The following is a 21,046-nucleotide window of genomic DNA, read 5'->3' as shown; positions in this document are numbered from 1 at the left end:
CAAAGAAGTAATAAATATATATACATTTTAAACTTTTATTATTACAATTGTACCTTAAAATACTGTGATAAAATTTAAAGTCCATACCACACACCACTACTTAACCCTACTTGATTAGTTCAGCTTTTGGGCAAACGTTTACACTGTGTATACAGCAATGAACTGCTATCTTCACATCATTAAGCATGGGTTGACAGGGTACAAAAAAAAAACAGTAATCTCACTACAAGTGAGACCTCACGGAGGATTAGCATAAATGCTGATTGGTGCGCGCCCCACCTTTCCACCCTGTTCAATGCATCAACTATAAACCCATCTATCAGGAACGACTCCGCTCAGTCAGTGAAGTGCGCAGCAGAGCGGAGCGCAGCAAAGATGAATGCAGTAGGGGATTACTTGTGTATAAAAAAACTATTTAAGACGCACTTCTTTTGTTTAGATCTTTTCTTTTTTGAATTTCCCTGGGAGATTTAAAAATAAAAATGAGTCTGCACAAAAAGACTGAAGCAGGAGTCACAGGATTTAGGACTTGCTGCCTTCATCCAAACAACTCCATTCATCCAAAGCATAATGTGTTCCCCGATATAAACTGTATTTGATGTTAATGACCCCTCAATGTTATGCAGATGGGCATTCTGCACACTCTTCCCTGTATACTTGTATTATTCTTCTTTGGTTATTTCAATAAAGGAAAAAAAAAATTAAAATAAAAATAATCCATGCTTAGCCTGGCGGGGAATTAGGAAAGCCTGACAGCCCGCCAGGCTTATAATACACTGGGGGAAACCCTGGGCAAATGTGGGAGTGCCCTAATTTATTCCTCATCAGTCAGTTGTAGGAATAGAGTAGCATTTCATTTAACTTAAGTTAAATGCATTTTATTCTGTTTTCATCAGAATTTAGACATTTAAATATCCATCCGTCCCAATATGAAATTTTTCCTCATGACTGCAAACTAATCTGCCATATTGAACTTCAGTCATCCTCTAATAACATATTTAGAAAAACACACTCTTGACCAAAAATGTGAAATGTATTTTTAGCAAACTTCATCACTTAAGTTTTGTGTGACAGACAAACCCAAACAAGGCTAAATTTACAAATCTGTCTCCTGATGAGATTTTTAAAATCCAGTTAATTTTTACTTTGGAGTTGTCACACTTTAACATTTAACACATACTGTTAATGCATCAGTTGTTGTTCCTTTCAGTAAAACACAATGCCGTTCTTACTGATTACATATTTGCACTCAAGTTGTCAAAAACTACATGTGATAATTGGCGAAGTTCAACTTGCTGTTTCACTTCACAATCACGCGGCCTGACACCAAACTGATTGTTTTGTAGACATTCTAACAAAAAAGCATAATTGCCCTGCAGCACTTTTGAAGTGTATCTGCATCTGTCCCTCGGGCGGCTGTCAAACACTCTGTAAATCCCTGTTCTTTCCTCTCTTTGGTGTGCATGTTCTCCACTCTTTCATTTGTCAGACCTGATATTAAAATCTCAGTGTTTACTTAAAGTATTGATTTCTCCAAGTCATGCAGTCATTGTTCCCCCCTCCCCACTCCACAGATTCACATTCTGGAGAGCGGTGAAGTTCGGATTTTCAGCCGCAACCAGGAAGACAACACCAGCAAATACCCAGATATCATCTCCCGCCTCCCCAAGGTAAAACACTTGAGCACAGCGTTCTGCAGCTCGCCCCTCGGGACTGTGGAGAGATAGACGCCGTCTCTGCCACGATTGTCAAATGAGGGCTTTTACCGCTGAACACATTTGTCTTTTGTTTTTGCTGCTTTTTGTCGACCTTTTCTCTCATCTTTCTCACTTGGTCGTGCTCACGTGTTGCAGTTTGAAATGTTCAGTTGGTCCTTTACCTTCCTGCAGTCATTAAATTCTGCTAGCAGCCATAAAGAAAGCTTTAATGCGCATAAAGGAGGAATTTCAAACCAGCTTGTGAAATGTCTTTGACTTTGTAATAGATGTGGAGACCGCCAGTTGTTTAACTTTAAATTGCAGCTGTGTGTCGGCTCGCCAAATTGTTGAGAAAGAGATCACAACCACCTGAGGCTTTGGCTGTTTGCCTGAGGTTATCTGAGCGCGCTCACTGCCTCGGTGCCTGCTGAGTATGTTTTTCTGCAACAGCAAGGAAGTGAAGTACCACAAACATCCAAATCAGTCCGCTCTTTCTTTTCATTCACTGGTTTTCAGTAATGTGTATATGTTCTAATCAGAACAGATTGTCTCTTTAGAGTTTCTAAGGTTTGCCTCTTTTAGCTGGAGTTTATTACAGAAAGTTGTTTCAGAATTTGCACAAGAGAGCAGATCTTCAGACCGAACCGAAAGTTCAGTCAATTGTCCATGAAGTGAGTTGATGCCACACTTGTCGGTTGCAAAGATGCCATGTCATGTGGAAAAATGTGACATTTTATTTTTGTGTTTTTAATGTTTGAACAAGTTTGTGTAGGCCTTTCACTATGCCACAGTTTGCTACATCATAAACTGTCCCACTATAATTGCAATAACCAGTAATATTTTTATTTCGGTATAAAGAGATATAGACCTTTTGTAAATAAAACTTCCCTTCATTCATCAAGTTCCTACCTTCTTCTCTTCCTCCTCTTTATGTTGTCCTTCATTTATTCTTTTCTTCCACTCTTGTGCCTTACCTTTTTTTTCTGTAAATATTTAATCTTTCCTAACTTTTGTATGTGCGTCTTTCCCTTTTTTTCCTCACGTCCCACTTCCTTTTTCATCTATATACTTCCAGTTTTTTCCAAGTTTCAAATGTAAAGCTTGTAGAAATGCTGCCATAAATCTGTAGTTAACTTTAGTGTTTTATTATTTTTTTAACTTAAAGGACTGTGTTACTGTGGAAAGTTGCCTGGAAAAGTTTTAAGTTGGTGTTAGAACTCTGAATCGGGCTTTTCCGGGCCCGGCCATGACTTGAAATAAACTCGCTCACATTAATGGTAACTTTTCTATATTGTAAGGTAAACTGCAGCTTCAACAACAGGTCAAACCCAGGACTTTCGGATTAGTCTGTTCTTGTTTTCTCACTGCTAAAAGCAAATATGTGAACTTATTTCCATATAAATGAACAAAGGTTTGTCCTAAAAGGGCAAAATTGGGAATTTACTATCAGAAATGCTGTTTTGCTCCCAAGAAATAAGTCGTGGTGAACTCTAATCAAGTAAGGACAACCTCGTAAAGTTGTTTGTGCACAATACTGAGCACTTGGTGGTGATTTGCGGGGCCAGACCCTCGTTCTGTTTGGTCTCTAAATAATCAAACAGGAAGTGGAGAGCTCAGACCTTCAGTCTGTTTTAATAAGGCAATGCAGCCTTGCTGTTTGCTCAGGCTTACCCGTGTGACTCCTAACCAAATCTATGCTTGTAGAGTTCATTTTGACTCCGCTTCTCATTTTCATACATACAGGCTTTATTTGTTCATTTCCTGACAGCACTAATAGGAGCTCTGGGAAGTTATTTGTGCAGCAAATTGTTCTTTTACTGTCTCACATGAAACACTTTCTGCTGGGTGGACACTTTGTTCTACCAGGTGGTTTAAGCTGCTGCTGCTGCTGATGATGATGATATGTATTCCCAGTTCAAAGTTGGCTGAGCTGCTTTGCTCTTCTCGTTTTCTTGTGTCTCCTTGTTCTTTCAGAACAGACAGACCGCTGACTTAGATTATTTCAAATTTAAAACACTCATTAAGTGTTATTTGTGTTTTTGCTTTGATCTGAGAAAATATCAGCTGTGAAAAAGGTCTACAAAGTCTTAAAGGTTTAACTAGATATTTATTTTAAAAGCCACGGGGGGACGCATAATGTTTTGTAAGATCTCTAATTGTCTGAAATATTAAAAAATAAGTTGCTTGTTTTTACTCTTTGCGTAGTTCCAGGATCAGTTTTAGAAAATAAAGCATGATGATGGAGAACTTACCTGACAAAAAAAATAAACTTCTTATCCTCAGCCTGCAGTCCAGAAATCCTGTGCATTCATGACCTGAATGCTCATGTTACACCCCTTTCTTATCATTCTTCATAACATCTGCCCTCTAACAAATCCTTCAGAATGACTTTGTTCTTTTTCTTTTCTTTTTTTTTTCCAATTCAACTTTAAAGGCAACGTGACTTATTTCCTCTCATGCTAACCTTGTTGCTCCCGGTCTCCTTGTCTCTTTCTTGCATCTTTTTGTTTAATCGTTCCCTCCTTTTGTTCCATTCTTCTTTAGAATACTTATACTTCTTATAAGTACTTTTGTTTTTTTTCTCCTCTTTGTACTCTTACCCCTTCATGTGTCTTTTTCTCTTATCCTCTTTAGACTTTGATGCCACTTGTCTGTAATTTCACCTTTTTGCCACCGCTAACTTCTCAAATATTCACCTTTCCCCTTTTCGATTGTGTGCCATTTCTCCTGGTTGCTGCCTTCTCGAGTTTTTAAAATATATTTTTTAGCTTTTGTGTCAGTGACTCTGTAAAAGTGTGTTTGTGCCTCAGAAACCGTTTCCAGGGGGGCCAGTTTTCATGGACCATTATTTACCCCCTTTCTGTTTCCACTGCATCTACCAGGCTAAAAATGGACCATGTTGGTGGAATCGTACCTCTGAAAACCAGCCCTGCTGGGCAACTAACACTTTTAATATTACCCCAAACCTTCTGGGTGAATATGAGAGTATTATTTGTTTATCCATGTATTTGCAACAGATTGCAAAAGACAGGTAGTAGCTGGTGCTTTGGAAGAAACCCAAATCTAGCCAGTAATCAGATCACACAGAGAGTTATTAGTGCACAAACTTAAGCATAAAAAATAACTAAATCACAGCAGTGGACAGATTTAAGAGCACACACAGGAGCAAAACACCAACACATCTGACAAGTGTTCAATTACAAGTTTCAATCTGTGTTTTTCTTATTTTTTTTGTTTTTACAAAATTTGTACATTTTTTAGTAGTTTTTTTAATTTTATTTTTATCTTAAGTGCAAAATGTAAATTTTTTTTGTCCAATTTTGGCTTAAGTACAGCTCTGAATATCTTATGCCTTTTTTTGAGTCTGTATACTCCAGTTAATGATTAATGACTAAATTAGCTGACAATTATTCCAATAATCGATGCATCTCAATCGTTTTAGCTCTGGGTAAACAAAGTACAATGTGACTGAAAACTTCAATAACAGAGTTCATCTTTTGACCCATTTGTTTATAAACTGAAGATCAGGTGAAGTGTATCGGTATGAGTAGCATGAGACTTTCTGTTTTACACTTTCCCAAAAATGAATCGTTTTTTTTCTTTTCTTTCAGCTTTTATCAACCAAATTGTAGCTTTCACAAAACCTCATCCTCAGCCTCCCCCTCCCTCCTTGAATTACTCAACAGGAAATAATGCAATTTAGTTAACAGTTTGTCTTTATTACCACTCTATTATTAATAGTTGTTTTCCTTTGAGAATAAGTTTTTGGTCTATAAGTGTAACATCTAACTCCAAGCACTCTGTGAATTTTGTCCCGCTGTTTCATTCATTCCTCTTTCATAACGATGTGGGGGGAAGAGTGAGCGAGTGAGTGATGCATTTAGGGGAACTGAAGAAAGCTGAGCTCGGTTACCCTTGGGGTTAACTGCAGATGGGCAATGGACTGCTATGAACAACTGTAATAGAGTATGTTCTGCAGCTTTAGAGATCACTCCTGTGTGGAAAACATTCTTTGTGGAAAGAGGAAATTAAAGGCTAAAGACTCCTTTCTTTAGACCAATTTTTTCATTAATTTTGCCCTTTCTTGCAATTCTTTCAACTTTACCATCTCCTTTTCTAGTATTACCTCTGCCTAAATAATAGCCAGAGGTAATGAGGGAAAATAAGATACTTTTAAGCTCTGAAGTATGCTGGCTTTATTTTTGGATTGTGTGGAAAAGATGTTTCATTTAAATAATGGGTTCATTTGGCCTTGAAATTATTTTCCTGTTTGTGCTGATTATGACTCCTAATTTATCGTATTTCATTTTCTCACGCTGTGAAAATAACCCCTGTCACTTGTTTCTTCTCAGAAAATTGATCACTGATCATTAACGTGGCAGATCACCGGTTTAAGAAATTGCTTAAATTAAAATTGCATCTCTTTTCCGGACGTTTCGTTGTCAGAGTAGGATATCTGCGTTGGTGAAGACCAAAGATTTCTCTTCCAGCGTCGCAGAGACGGTCTGATTAGATTCTCCAACACCTTGCTGCATTATTTTGCATATTAATAAGGGGTAACCAATTTTCCTGCAACTCCCACAGAGCCGTAAAGCTTTAAATTATGGATTAATATCAATACATAAATATTAATGCTGATCCATTAATTGGTAATTAATGCACAACTTAGCCTAATGACCTTATGGGCTTAACACGGTTTTAATATGAGACTGTTTCCAAACAACCTGTTAAAGTCTAATGTGTCTCCTGCTCTTAACTCTGATAAACTGCCTTGGATTTCATCTGCTGATTAACTCCCAGCCTCCTGCAGGCTGGAAATTTTTAACAACCACAGAAGAATCCCGCTGGACCCAAATTCATCCTCAAGATTTCCTTTAGCCACTCGGCTTGGTGCTAAAAATTAGCAGTAATGGTCAGTTTAATCCGCCCATCAGTCATGTGGTTTATCCTGGACTTAAACCTGATCACTGACTTCCTGCTCTGGGGACTAAATGTCAGCTGGTGAGACATCTTAGTTAATGCAGGCAGGATTAACGACAAACAAAGTGATTTAGGGTGAAACCTTTGGTTTTTGTTGCAGCTTTTCTGTAATGATACCCTGCTGTATGTGCAAAATGTGTTTGCATCAATACTTGTGTAGGTGTTGATTTTAGAAGTTTTTTGATATTTATGTTTTCTGTCATGTTTATATGTATAAAAAACAACTTGAACAAATAGATTTAATATCACCATGTTTCTTTTAATTAGCTGAATTATATTCTTTCTGTTCTGATCAGGCTGCAGACTAATCTGGCTAAAAATGTGATCAAACGATTCGCTTGCAAGACAGACGGAGGTCGAGCACAGGTGTCTATGTAGTCTTGTTAAATATGGAATATGATAAATCCTTTTCCGAATTAGGACAAGTATGGAAAGAATCAGCAGACACTGTCTATACATCTGTCTGACTGTCCTTGAGTTAAATTCATATCAGTTTATTTATGCAGCGCCATTCACAACTGTAAATTCAGTAAGACAATCGGATCAAAATTCAAAAGAAACAATCAGTTTAATCCATACAAACAGGTTGAAATTCATTATTTGCAATTTTTGCACAGACTAACAATTTTCAGCAATCAGAAACTTTAACTGAAATCTGACCAATCACCTTAATGTTTTTTTATTTCCTTCTTTTGTTGACCAATCACTGCAAATCAGCTGAGTTTTGGTCATAATATTGTGATGGTGATATTTATTATGCTGTTTTAAGTACATTGTAGATGGAAGATATTCCCTCCAAAATTTAGAAAAATTAACTTCAAGGAAGTTTTTTCTATTTTTTCTTTCTAGCAAATGTTTGACTTTTCAAATTTAGATATTTTCATTTTTTTCTAGAAAATATCTGAGGTTAATATAAAAATAAAATCAGTTTTTCTTTTTACTTTTTAAGGTCAAACAGCTTATTTTTTGGAGAAAATTTCTGATATTAATCTTGGCTAGATTTCTTTCTTCTTTGATCTACATGGCCCTAATACGCCGCCATAGATATTGCCATCACAATATTATCACCCATCCATCCATCTTCTTTACACTCTTGTCCCTTAGTGGGGTCGGGAGGGTTGCTGGTTCCTCTCCAGCTAACGTTCCGGGCCAGAGGCGGGGTCATCCTGGACAGGTTGCTAGTCTGTCGCAGGGCAACACAGAGACACACACACTCAAACCTAGGGACAATTTGGAGAGGCTAATTAACCTGACAGTCATGTTTTTGGACTGTGGGAGGAAACCGGAGTACCCACAGAAAACCCACGCATGCACAGGGAGAACATGCAAACTCCATGCAGAAAGACCGGGGCCGGGAATCGAACCCAGAACCTTCTTGCTGCAAGGCAACAGCGCTACCAACTGTGCCACTGTGCAGCCCAATATTATCATCATTGCAAAAAAATTTTATATCTTCCGTTCTTCCCTTTTTAATTGACCTAATAGTAATGCTTGTATGCTAAATAGAAAGTTGGTGTCACAAATCTCGTACTAATGTTTCGGTTCAACCATTTATAAACGTCTGAGGTTTTAAAACCTTCAAAAAAACCAAAACTTTTATTAAAGCAAACTTTTGTTTTAATACTTCAAAATCCGACCAAGAAAGGGCTTTGGAGTTAGTATCAGCCTGGAACAGTGGGAAATCTGGACATAAAAAAATATGCAGGAACCCTCATCTGTTCACAAGAGGAGGCATTGGTCTCATACATCTGCTGTGCTGCTTCTTCACTTATTCATGGTGTATCCCACCCCCTCAGGTGCACCAGTTCTTTTATTGTCAGAGACTGCCTTATGTTAACATTTTCTGTTTTTTTTTATTATTGTGTGAAGCTTCCTTCTCCTCCTCAGCCTCTGCACTGATGGCCATGATATACAACAATCTGGTCCTTTTTCTGGTAGATTTGCTCAAGGTTTTGTCTTTATACACCCATTAAGGTTGTTTTTTTTATTAGCCTGTAAGATGAACAAGTGAATTAACGCATATACTCTCATATTGGCAATGAAGTGAGTGAGATCTGACATCAGCAAGGCAGAGTTGCTTCTTAAGATGCTTGTTTTACACAGCAGTCTCCCTCCTGAACTGATGGTGATGCCTGCAGAGAAAACATCATTAACTGAAATCACATTATGATTACATTAGAAGACATTTCAGTACTGTAACTCAAACGCGTCTACAGTTGCAACTTTTCAGCTTCCCTGGGTAAAATGTCGGGAAGCTGATAGTCTGAAGCTCAGATTTCAAGGATTTTCAAAGCAATATCATGGATATTTCCAGGCTCATCAGCAGATGTCTCTATGGTGGCAGAAAGGGGCAATAAAACGCAAAAGGCTCAACGGAACAGCAAAAATTCACAAGAGAAGTTGCACTAAAACAGAGGTTGTGCTGAAATGTTATTCAGACCTTCTGCTTTAGCAATAATTCCACTTTAGCATATCCAACGTTTTAGCGTAGCTTCCGCTGTAGCTTATCTTCTGCTTTAGCTTAGCTTCCACTAACGCAATAATTCTGCTTTAGCATGTATTATTCTTTAGCATAGCTTCTGATTTAGCATAGGTTTCACTTTAGCCAACCTTCTGATTTGGCATGACTTCCTTTGGGTGTAAATTATATTTTAACATAACTTCTGTTGTGACTTTTACTGTTGCATTGCTGTTTATGGATTTTGTTGATCCATCTGGGCCTCCGTCAGATTCAGTTCAATATTTTCTCACATTATAATAGTTCCTGAGGCAGCATGAAGACTTTCAGTTTTCTGATGGTACAATATATTCTGACTGGTCCAATTTGTTACTGTAAATTTAGGTTTTTCTAATTTCTTACACTTTTTTCATTCTACAAATTTTTTCCTAATTGACTTATTTTTATGTTCATGCAGGTGAAGAAGGACTCTGTAGTGTCTTGTGTTCTGGACACGGAGGCGGTGGCCTGGGATCGAGAGAAGAAACAGATCCAACCCTTCCAAGTCCTCACCACTCGTAAGAGAAAGGTACGAATAAAGAGGGACGTAGGAAAGGGAAGGGAAGACTATTAAAATATGTGCTTTGTCGTAAAAAGGAAATGGTAGGAGATAATGAGAAGAGAAAGAATGTGTGAAAAGGTTAAGAAGAGAAAACAAGACGAAGACAAAGACCCGAAGGTGGAAGAGAGCGAGATAATGGAGTGAAATGATCCGACAGACTGGGGGAGATGGACAGGGGAAGAGCTGGGAAAAAGTGGTAGGAGACTGATAGGTCAGAGGCAGAAGAGTGAAATGGATCGAGAAGGGAGGCTGAGATTGGAAATGTCAGCAAGGTGTTTATTCACTCCTGATCAGAGTAACGGCCTCTTTCCATTACACCAATCACATTAGGCGGAAACGGCTCCCTTCACCCTGTCTTTTCGTGTGCGAAATGACACCCCGCTAAATTTGGGGAGGAGAAATAAGCGTGCAGATACGAGCAACGCCATGATGAAAATGGCCGAAATGATTATGTAGATGATTTTCTTTTTTTTGCTTGATACTTTTTCCTGTTATTATGCAATCATAATTATTGGTAATGATAGTTTTACGTACAACCTGATTATACATGGCAGGCTCTGGTGGTTTTTTTTGTTGTTTTTTTTACCACCACCAGCTTTTGCCGAAGTGAAACATTCGAGATGAGGACACAGGACCCGATATGCTCTAATTAAACATCATTAATGAGTCGAGAGTGAAATTAATGAAAGAAAGGAGAGGGAGAGAAGTCTTTCAGGCTTAAAGGGACGTTTTTTCTGCTTTGGCAAATAAATCTCTGTCTCTGAAGTCAATGCAGAGTGAAGAGCACAGGAAAAACAACCTTAGTGGGTTTTGGGCCACATGAGTTTGAAAATATAACAGGGAGAATAAACTTGCATTGCAGAAGTATTTTGCAAATATAATCAAACTAATTAGAGCTCCTGATCTTAAGTCAAACTTTATCTTTATGGATTGCATTCATTGTATCTCTGAAAAATGAGTTATTATACTGTTTTCAACATTTTCTAATGATATAGGTGTGCAGATTAAAAATGTCTAAGGTGTGAAATTTACAATGTTACCTAGAACGAGGCTCTGCACAAATAAGTCTTGAATAATTGCAGCTTTCCTTGATACCTTAAAAGGCCTCTTTTTACCATAAAACTAAAATACTTTTTAAACATAAATATATGGACATGTTTGAACATATTATGTATTTTCACCCTCATTCATATTGGTGTAAATGGTCATTAACTTGCAACTCGACAACAAGCAACAAGCAGAATCCAGTCAGAAATATGCACATGTGGAGAACCAAAATGGGACTTTCAGAGCTAAAATGTTGTATTAACAGTCAAATGGGCATAATATCAGATTTAATAGATTTCAACTGAAGCACATCAAAAGCTACTCTGCATTGGCAGAACCTTGATTTCTTGATTCTACTTGTTAAGCTTCCCAATTTTTGCCTGGATGTGATCCGTTTTGAAAAACCTTTGCAGCTGCTTCGTCAGAAAGCTGTTGACGAAATGCCTCTGCACACCACAACTGGCTGGTGGTGCTAAAACTGACATTTAATTAGCAGATTCCCATTCAAGACAGACTAAAATACCTCCATTTTTCCAACACGAGCAGAAGTTGTTTATCTCGGACACATGTCCAGACGTCCAGCTGCAGCAACCAAAAAACTACAGCTGTTAGCAGGCACCCTTTTTTTTCTGTTTCACTCTTGTCATTTTCTGGTCAAATACTCTTCAAACCCACAACCGACTGAGAAGCATGCAGCTTCGGGATGCACTTTTAGCTCAGTTTGTTCAGTTAGGAGTATAACAACCAAATGCTAAATAAATGAAAAAAAAAAAAAACTGACCAAAGTAGACAATCTTGGTCAAACATGTAAAAATAAAAAGCTTCAACAAACCTTCTTTCAAATAGCTCAGAAAGTGCAATTAGAAATTCTAAATATAATGTAAAACATAGAATTAAACTGAATAGATCTGCCCTTATGGATTAGTAAAATTGTCACCGATGTAGATTTTTTCCAACATTAGGACCAATACATATATTAATATTGGATTGGCTCATTTCTAATGAAGCTCGTATTGAATAAAAACTATATCCTGTAAGTTTATTGTTTTTGTTGCAGTTTTTGAAGCTTCAAAAAAAGCATCTTAACAATCTCAGGACATATCGAGCATACGGGTCCAAAAGTGTAAAAACACCACTTAACGTTTTTAGTGGCATCTATAAATTTGCTAATTCCCATGTCTTAAATTAGACATATGCTACAGCCTGTGAAATAGACGAACAAATATCTGAAGCAGGTGGTTCTGCTGAACTCGACAGCACTTCATTGTAGTCGGGGAATTTTCCAGCAGGACCGCGACAGAAACGGCTGTAATAAGTCAGAGTCTGGTGTAGGAACCGGGGTAGGGTGAGCATGATTGGAGCAAACAAGATGAGGTGCAAGAAAGGTGAGATGTAGAAGGAGGAGAGACGAGCAAAGCAAGCAGAGGAGTCGAAAATAAGACGCGCACGCTGAGGAGGTGTGATGCTTTTAAAAGGCGGAGAGGCGGTGGAAATGCTAGGTGGGTAACTTTAAAGATGAGCCGAGAACAAATCAAAGAACCCTTTGTAACAAATCCCAAGGTTGGAAGTAGAAATGTGTGGATACCATGTTCCTATTAGCATATTTTTGTCAAAGTAAAAATACTAAAGAAGTGTGCTGTTCCTCTGCAGGATGTGGACGCCTCCGAGATCAAAGTCCAAGTGTGCGTGTATGCCTTTGACCTCCTCTATCTCAACGGAGAGGTAAGGCCAAGTGATACAAATATTACCCAGAGATTTCTCAATTGTTCCTCTTGTCTTTTTAAAAACTTCCACGCGTGCGGGTGCATATATTTTTTTTATTTATTTTTGTTGCACGTGCGCTCGCAGCCCCGCCGAGACGCCGGCATCGTCCTTGAATACCAATGACGGTGCTACTGGAGGCTGTAACTGGATAATGATTGTAACGCTCATTGTAATTCCAGCTGAGTGTGTCTTGATTGTGTGTCTGTCTGAGACTCTCGACGTCTGAGAGGGAGTCTGTTCCTCTTTCAGACCATGTGTGTGCTGCAGATGGTGACTATGACTGAGTGAGGATGTGTTTGTGTCCTATTTATGCAGAATTTTTAAGTGAATTTCTTAAATCGGCTGAAGACAATGCTAATGAGTGGGTGCTCCCATCATCCTCTACAATGTGAGCTCTCCCAAGTGGATTGAAGCCAAATTGCATCATTAAAGGAGCTCCAGTAACTCTTAAATCCTGCCTTTTCAAGGCCATTTCCCTCTTAATTTGTTATTTATGCAAATGTTATCGTTTAATATTTCTTTTCTGCTGAAGCTTTTTTGTCATTGTCTTGTTTTTGTCCTGAATGATTTATTTATTACCCACTGTTGATGTCATTTAACCTCCTAAATTGAATATATGGACACAATTATTGAGTTGGACTGTTGGAAATTTTATTGAATAAATATTATTTTACGCTTCATAGGAACATGTAATGTATTTGAATATATACCTAATTGCAAAAGTATATTTAGGTCTGAACTATTCAGTTTGGAGTTTGACTCGAGTATAAATATAGAAACTAAAAATCTTGATATTTCAAAGTATTTCTCAAGATTTAGGAATAAATGAAAAATTTACATGTGTTTTAGATTAATTTAGATCTTATTCAAATATTACTATAACAGCAACAAACATTGTCCAGAAACTCTGAACCAAACAAATTAAGAAACGATGCGGATTCATCCGTCCAGCTACATATCTACACATCATTCAGTAAATTGTTTCCTCATCATCTGCCCAGCCGTTTCTCCATCCATCCATCCATCCATCCATCCATCCATCCATCCATCCATCCATCCATCCATCCATTCATCCATCCATCCATCCATCCATCCATCCATCCATCCATCCATCTATCCATCCATTCAGGCTGGATGCCTGCACATCCAACAACGGATGTTCATCATAGATGGTCCATAAATCCATCATCCATTGATTTAGTTATTTTTCATCAATCATCTTTTAATCCATCCATTTTTACATTCGGCCATTTTTTAAAAAAACATGTTTTTTTGCCCAAACAGATTTACTTTCACAAGTGGAACAATAAAATTACTTTGGGTTTGTTTCAGATAAATTGGACATAGAGATGGAAGTGGGAAGAAAAATGTTGAACAAGGTTAAAAGGGAAAGAAGACGAGACTATAGAAGAGACAGATGTGTAGAAAGAATGCAAAATAAAATCCTAGAGGTCTGTTTCTACACACGCAGAAAGAGAGGAAAAACAGAAACTACAGCGACAAACAGCAGATGTATATATAACAACTACAAAGTACATGACATAAGTTAATACTAGATGTATTTAGTGGCAACTGCAATGTTAAAACGATGTCTATTCAACAAAACATTATCTGTCCACCCATTTGTCACTCATTTATTAAATATTTTTCCATCCATGCATCTGACCTCATGTGTCCGTCCATCTATTCAGCATTAATTCCCACACCTATCGGATTCCCCCACATACATTTAGATGGATCTGGAATTGGAAGCTCTCCAGTTCATTTTCCACTCTGCACAGTTCCTTCTCAATGCATGTGGGAGCGTCTGATTTATATTCTTTTCTTGTTGGGATGCAGGGAACAGAACTGCGCTTGCCTGTGTTTGAGGTTACATTAGAATAAAACGAATTACCTTTCATTCTGAATAATTTATCAGTGAAGTAATAGTCGTTTTTCTGCCTGATAAGTTACCAACAGCTTTTAAGTACGAACAAATTTAAATGCGTGCACTATGAATAAACATGCACATTATTTAATTAGTTATGCATACAACAAATGTGCTGCTCTTGTTCCCAAGTTCAGCTGTGGTTTATGTTTAGCCAACATTTTAAAACATTTAAAGGTCTTCAGAGAGCGTGGAAATTAATACTGAAAGTACTTAAATGGTGACAAGATAATCTGATTCTTTGCAAAATTTTATTTAAAAAAAAATGTAGATGAGCTTACTATAGCTGAAAACAGTTTGTGCACTTAAGGTTACAAGTTATGCAATCTTCGTCACATTTTGAAACTTTTGGATTTGGGGATAAACGCAAACTAAACTTTTTTTTTTTTTTTTTACTAAAAGCTCCTCTGGTGTGATGTTGTTTCTGTAACCGTGATAAATGTGTGCATATTCCTAGAAAAATACCAATTTAACCATACAGGAAGAAAAAAAATCCTAGAAAAATACCAATTTAACCATACAGGAAGAAAAAAAATCCAAAATATGTTTAAGACGTTACCTTTTTTTGAATCGAGTTAAATTTACCAGATAGACCTGTCACAGTAATACATTTTGTAGGCCAGTAAATTGTCCCAGTAATTACTGCAATAAACAAAATAGTGTTGTTTGGAGACCATTTTCAGGTAGCGACTTAATAATCCAAGTTTGAACCGATAAACTTTCTTTTTTTTTTTTAAAGAACACTTGGCACTGGGGATACTTTAAATATCCAAAATAAAACACACAACCAAAACTTAACAAATGAAACGGAAAGAAAAGACGCACATCAAAACAATCAATAAAATTCCTTTCATGGACACTGTCAACCACATTGCCCTTCGAAAAGTATTAATAATCAGAATGGAAATTATGAAACTCATTTTAATTTATTATGCGATTAACTGACTGCATATTTTGACCGACTTAGTCCCAGTTGTACTTATGACTAGATCTAGCTGTTGTACAACAGACATTTTCAGCTTCAAAAAGAAATAAAAGTCCTTGTTTACAGTTCAGAAATCCTTCTCCAATGACATCAGAGGGTAAATTTAAAGGTTTGGAGAAAAGTTTCTGCAGCCAAAAAAGAAAGCTGCCAAAAATGCTGACTGTGTGAAACCATAACCCTCAGCTAAAACCTGACCAGCCACCTGGAGCTGCGAGGTGAGGACACACGGGACACGAATAAAAGTCATCGATCGTACATGGAAAATAACCTTCTCCCAGGCCTAACCTCGCTGGGGAATAAAAAAAAAACAAAAACAAGGGCTTCTTTTTACGTTTTTCAACTGAACATCCACTGATAACTAGTTGTGAACCGGAAAGAACACTAAACATGATTTTATGGTTGAACGGAGGAAGCTTTGATATGACAAGAAGACTAAGGGCAATCCATCTGCATGACACATGTACCCAGTCTGCTTTCATTCAAGGCTGTGCTTTGATGCGGGCCACCGTGTCATCATATGCCACATTTTGATTTTAATAGCATAAACGCGACAGAAAATCTGCAGAAGCTGTCATCATATAGGTAAATACTGACTTGAGCCATACTCCATGCATGTTGTGTCATATTAGGGCACAAACATAGACACAGACACACATTTTCCATTTTAACTATGTTGCAAGGATTTGTGGAGTTTGCATCATATATCTCCTTGGATCACACAGAGCTGGATTTTAAATTAACATTTTAATTATTTACCTCGCAGACTAAATTGATTCTCAAACCTCCAAGAGATTGCATCTGTAAGAAAATCCATCTTTGTATATTCTAGGCAATGCAAAAAAAAAAAAAAAAAAAAAAAATCACTTACATGTTTGAGACTTCATTGTTCTGGAAGACTGCATTTGCATGCTTACATTTTCCTGCAAACTTATTTCTACTGTTTCAAAGATGAATGAAAAGTTTCAATTAAAATACAATTTTAATTTCACACCAAGGCATTTAAAGAGATGATAAAATATTCAGTGGGAAAAAATGCAACCTTAAATAATTGATTTTTACAGTCACTAATGAGATGCTAATTAGCCCCTTTTATGTTAAAATATTGTACAGCTTTTAGCCAATAGGGTGGCATTTCTCCTGTAGCTTTTAACCAATTTGATGTACACAGAGACAGATGTTTAGTAGGACTGAAAGTTTTTTTATTATTATTATTGTTTTTCCCTGCATGCCTTGTAAATAACCCTTTGGCATTTAGGTGGTCTAATGGTTGTTGGTGAGACTTGGTGACCTTAATATACTTCACACTTTTCTGCATCTTTCAAAGTGTTTGTTTTGGAGGTCTTAGGACTGGTCTTTAGATAACTTTAGGTCCCCAGCTGGTCTTGTTTGTGACAGTTCCAGTTGTTTAAACCTCATTATTGCTTTGCCTTTAAATCAAGCCAGGTCTAGACGAGTGAAACTTTCTGTTATTTCCAGACTCGTGAAAACTTTACCGTTACCGAGCAACCCAAGTGACGCTATCTGCTGGAAAAGACAAGTGTGACCATCCAGAAACCACTTGCTGCATTCTTATTTATTGTGCAGGAGGCTCTACTAATGCTTTTCAAAACAGTATGGCTGTATAATTGTGCATCTATTTGCACAATGTAAATGTTGAGTTGGGTGGAGTGAGCAGCAGCAGCTTATTTGGATTAAAAGTGACAAGAGGCCCTAAAACATCTCATTCTCTTTTTAAATGCATTTTATAGATAAATTTGATTAGAATTTCTAGTGTTTTCCATTTTGATGAATATCTAACAGACGTGGGCTTGCACCACATTTTTTCCCCAGCATTATAAAAAAGCAATGGCTTATTAAAAAACATCCCACATATTGTTCAACCCGACATTGCAAGAATAAATAATAATAAAAAAAATAGTTCAGGTCCATTTATTAATCAGTTAAAATGTTTTTTATTCTATTGCAATAAAATCTAAACTCTTTTTTATGTGTTTTTCCACCTCTTCACCAGAAGTAGCGGTTTTTATATGGCACTTTGTACAAAAAGCTTTAAACCTAAATGGCTCTCCGAGCTCAGACATATTTAATTTTAGTCAGATTTATGTTTTTGGGCTATCAGGACTAAGAAGCAGAAAAGCATGAAGGAGGCAGATGTGTTGATGTCATTTGTAATAAAAACCCACATCTGTTTACTTTTAGTGTCTTGCCTTCTGTCTGCACACTTTCCAGCCTAGCCAAGTTCTGACAGATTTGTCATATTTAAGAGTATTTGTCACCATTTAGTTAATTTTTCATAAACCCAAAATGGGAAACGCATTCAAAACCGAATATATAGGGGAAAAAAAGGAAGAAAAAATAAATAATAAACTGTGTTGTGCATGTTTGTATGCTTACATGGGCGCGTGGGTGTTTGTATGTGTGCCCAAAGCTGCTGCATCCAAGACTGTATTCCGAGAAAGTGCTTGTTTATACGTGTGTGGGCAGATAGTTGATGGCATTTCATCCTTGTCATTGCAAGCCTCCGAGCTACCAGGAGGAAACGGTTGTAATGATGCGGTTTTGCCATTTTCTGATGATGTTTGTGTTTCCGTCTCCGCGCTCAGTCCCTGGTGCGACAGCCGCTGTGTCGGCGTCGGGAGCTGCTGAGAGAGAGCTTCACAGAGGTGGAGGGAGAGTTTCTGTTCGCCCGTTCCATCGACTCTCACGACACTGACGCCATCGCAGAGTTCCTGGAGCAGTCCGTCCGAGGTCTGTGAAACGGAGGCAAACTTTTTCTTCTCGTCTCCCTTCCTTTGTGTCATTGGTGTTTGTGTCGTCTTCCCGTTTGTGTCATCTTCCCGTTTGTTGGCTCCCCTAAATCTCTTAGTGTGTGTGGGTGCTTTGAGTAAAAGTTTCATTTTATTTGTGTCTTTCTCCGCTGCCTTAACGTGTAAACCGTCTGTGTGAGCGTATCCAAAGCGACGCCAGAACTTGTGGGTTGTATAATGGATTTATTTTGTGTTGTGTGTGTGTGTGTGTGAGAGACTCTGAAGTATAAAGGATGTGTTTTCCTTGTGCATATGAGTTTTGTCCCCGTCCTTGTCCGCGGCCTCTTTGTTTCCCAAAACCCGTTTGTTTCCCTTTGAGACACACCAACACAAAGGCACTCCGTATATCCAACAGATAATCTCTTAATTTCCTTTCTGCACGTCCAGAGTCGTGTTTTGGTGCATTAATGTGTTTGTTTGTGCAGACTCCTGCGAGGGCCTGATGGTGAAGACTCTGGAGAAGGACGCGACCTATGAGATTGCCAAGCGTTCTCACAATTGGCTCAAGGTGTGTGTGTGTGTGTGTGTGTGTGTGTGTGTGTGTGTGTGTGTGTGTGTGTGTGTGTGTGTGTGTGTGTGTGTGTGTGTGTGTGTGTGTGTGTGTGTGTGTGTGTGTGTGTGTGTACTGGGAAATAGTCAGTTTTTATTATACAGGTAGAGTGAGCAGCACTGCTTTTCTTTTAAAGTAAACATGTTGCTGGGGAATTCTGCATCCCGAAATTCAAATGGATGCTGCTACAGAAATAGTTGTGCGAAGTTAAAACATGGCAGCTCGGTTTTAGTTTGAGTAAGATGGAGGTGCCCAAGTACGACCCTTCAACCTTTAGATGATTCCCTTCGTCAACTGACAGCATCAGGTGTGTTGCAGAATAAAAATGGTTTCCCTGGAGGACTGATCTAAAACAACAAGATTACTCAGGCCAGTATTGAAATCTTGATTATTAAATGAATCCTCGAATAATCCTGGTACCTCAATTACTAAAAACCCTAAAGGCAAGTTATCTTCTTCAAAGCGTCATGAAGTATGTTGTAATAAATACTTTTAAACTATTCAGCTCACAGTGGTCTGGCAGGTCCATCAATTATTCTATCAGAATAATAGATAGCCGTTCTAGATTATTTGTCGCAGACTGGATCTATTTCCCCTGAAGAGTTGCTCTGTGATATTTATTCTTAAATACATATTCAGCAGCAAAATATCACAGATAGTTGATGCCAATTTTCCATGAAAAGGATTAGAAACAAGTGATTCTAAGTGCAATTTAACAAATATTCATGATTCCTTTTTACATGATCAGTTTAAAGTTTACTCTTAGTATGTGAGACTGCAAATGTTTTATCCAGTCATGGTAGTGTTTCTGTATTTCATTTAATAATAAATTTAATAGAAGAATAAATTAGCCTTGAAAATACAACTATTTCTTCCTGTTACTGTTGGGTCTGATGGGTTGAAATGGGTCACAGTTTTTACATTTTAGTCCATTTTACTGCCGTTTTTTTTTTTGTTTTGTTTTTTTTTCATGCACTTTGGACAAATTAGGCTTTAATTTGAAATTAATTGCAGGTTTGTTTTTTTTATTTATTTTCACAAAGTAACCAATATGGCAATGCCTAATTATCCATTGACAGCGTTTTAAACTGTGCTTTCCACATCTCTTTTAATCTGGTCAGTTTGACTAGAAATAGCTCTGTAAAGTATTTGTTGAAACTTTAGATTTTGATGCATGCCAGGGTTATAAGTCTGTTTTTAAATTTGTTTTTTGGTAAAAAATACCTTTTTAACTGAGTTTTTTCTCCCTTCCAGTTAAAGAAGGACTACCTGGACGGTGTGGGCGACACGGTGGACCTCTGCGTGATCGGTGCCTACCTGGGAAAGGGAAAACGAACAGGCACCTACGGTGGCTTCCTGCTGGCCTGCTACGATGAAGACAATGAGGAGTTTCAGTCAGTCTGCAAGGTAAACTTTTATATTTCATCAAGGCTGCAGGAAACCAGTTAACTATCTGCGTCCGTTTAGAGGCTTTATAAATGTGCAAATTCAGATTTGTTGCAAAAAGAACAATTAAAAATCAGTTTGTTGAGAGGGTCTTGCACTCCACACAGAAACTGCAGATTTCTGAAGCGTTTTCAGGAAGCAGTTGAAGATGGCGCCTTGTAGCTTTCAGCCCCACATGAAATATGTGGGAGGTGGAATGATTGGATTAAAAATTGCATTTGTAGTGCAAGCAACTTTTGGATCAAACTTATCTTAGACAAGAAATTGCATTATGATACCCAAGGGTTTTGTGCTTCACATGTGCAATATGTAATTCAGATTGAGACTTTAAGGCTCCCACTGTTCGTCATTTCATCATGGAGGATTTCTGTAGAGTGTATTTCTTTCTTTCTGGGAACTTTTTCCACATAGTGTTCTTCTAAGAGTTGGTCTTCGTCTTAAGTCTTGCTTGGAAGAAAATCTTTGTGTCTTGAGAGTAATTGCCTCTCAAAATAAGTGATAAGCTTGTGAAGCTCGCATGACCACTTCAATGTTTAAGATATAAAGAGCTTAAGCAAGTTGCACAGTTTGTTCTCTACTCTGTCCTCTAAATTCTCCCTGTCTTCATTTTTTAAAATTATTTTTGTAATATTTGTATCCATAAAGAAAAAGGAAAAAGATTTAGTTCGCTGCAATTGTAGCAGAAATGTATTGGCACCACAACATTCCTCTTTTGACTGAAGCACCTCAGCAAACCAAAACCTGACTGTATGACATTAAAATCACTGTTTCATTGCTTTTAATT

The 21,046-nt window shown here is 37.7% G+C and overlaps 1 protein-coding gene across 1 annotated transcript in view; it reads left to right on the top strand.

The window, feature by feature from the left end:
• lig1 (ligase I, DNA, ATP-dependent) overlaps nt 1–21,046 on the top strand; it is an 81,843-nt gene that overhangs the window by 43,281 nt on the left and 17,516 nt on the right. Inside the window, exons 18-23 of the mRNA XM_008433962.3 lie at nt 1,575–1,670; nt 9,593–9,703; nt 12,434–12,505; nt 18,063–18,207; nt 18,692–18,774; nt 20,071–20,223. Of these exons, the coding sequence (XP_008432184.1) occupies nt 1,575–1,670; nt 9,593–9,703; nt 12,434–12,505; nt 18,063–18,207; nt 18,692–18,774; nt 20,071–20,223 (660 nt within the window). The remainder of the gene's footprint in view (nt 1–1,574; nt 1,671–9,592; nt 9,704–12,433; nt 12,506–18,062; nt 18,208–18,691; nt 18,775–20,070; nt 20,224–21,046) is intronic.

The sequence above is a fragment of the Poecilia reticulata genome, chromosome 17, assembly GCF_904066995.2.
Source record: "Poecilia reticulata chromosome 17, P_reticulata-male-v2, whole genome shotgun sequence".
Taxonomy (NCBI): Eukaryota; Metazoa; Chordata; class Actinopteri; order Cyprinodontiformes; family Poeciliidae; genus Poecilia; species Poecilia reticulata.
Note: the sequence above shows the minus strand (reverse complement) of the source record. Positions and strands in the feature narration are given on the sequence as shown.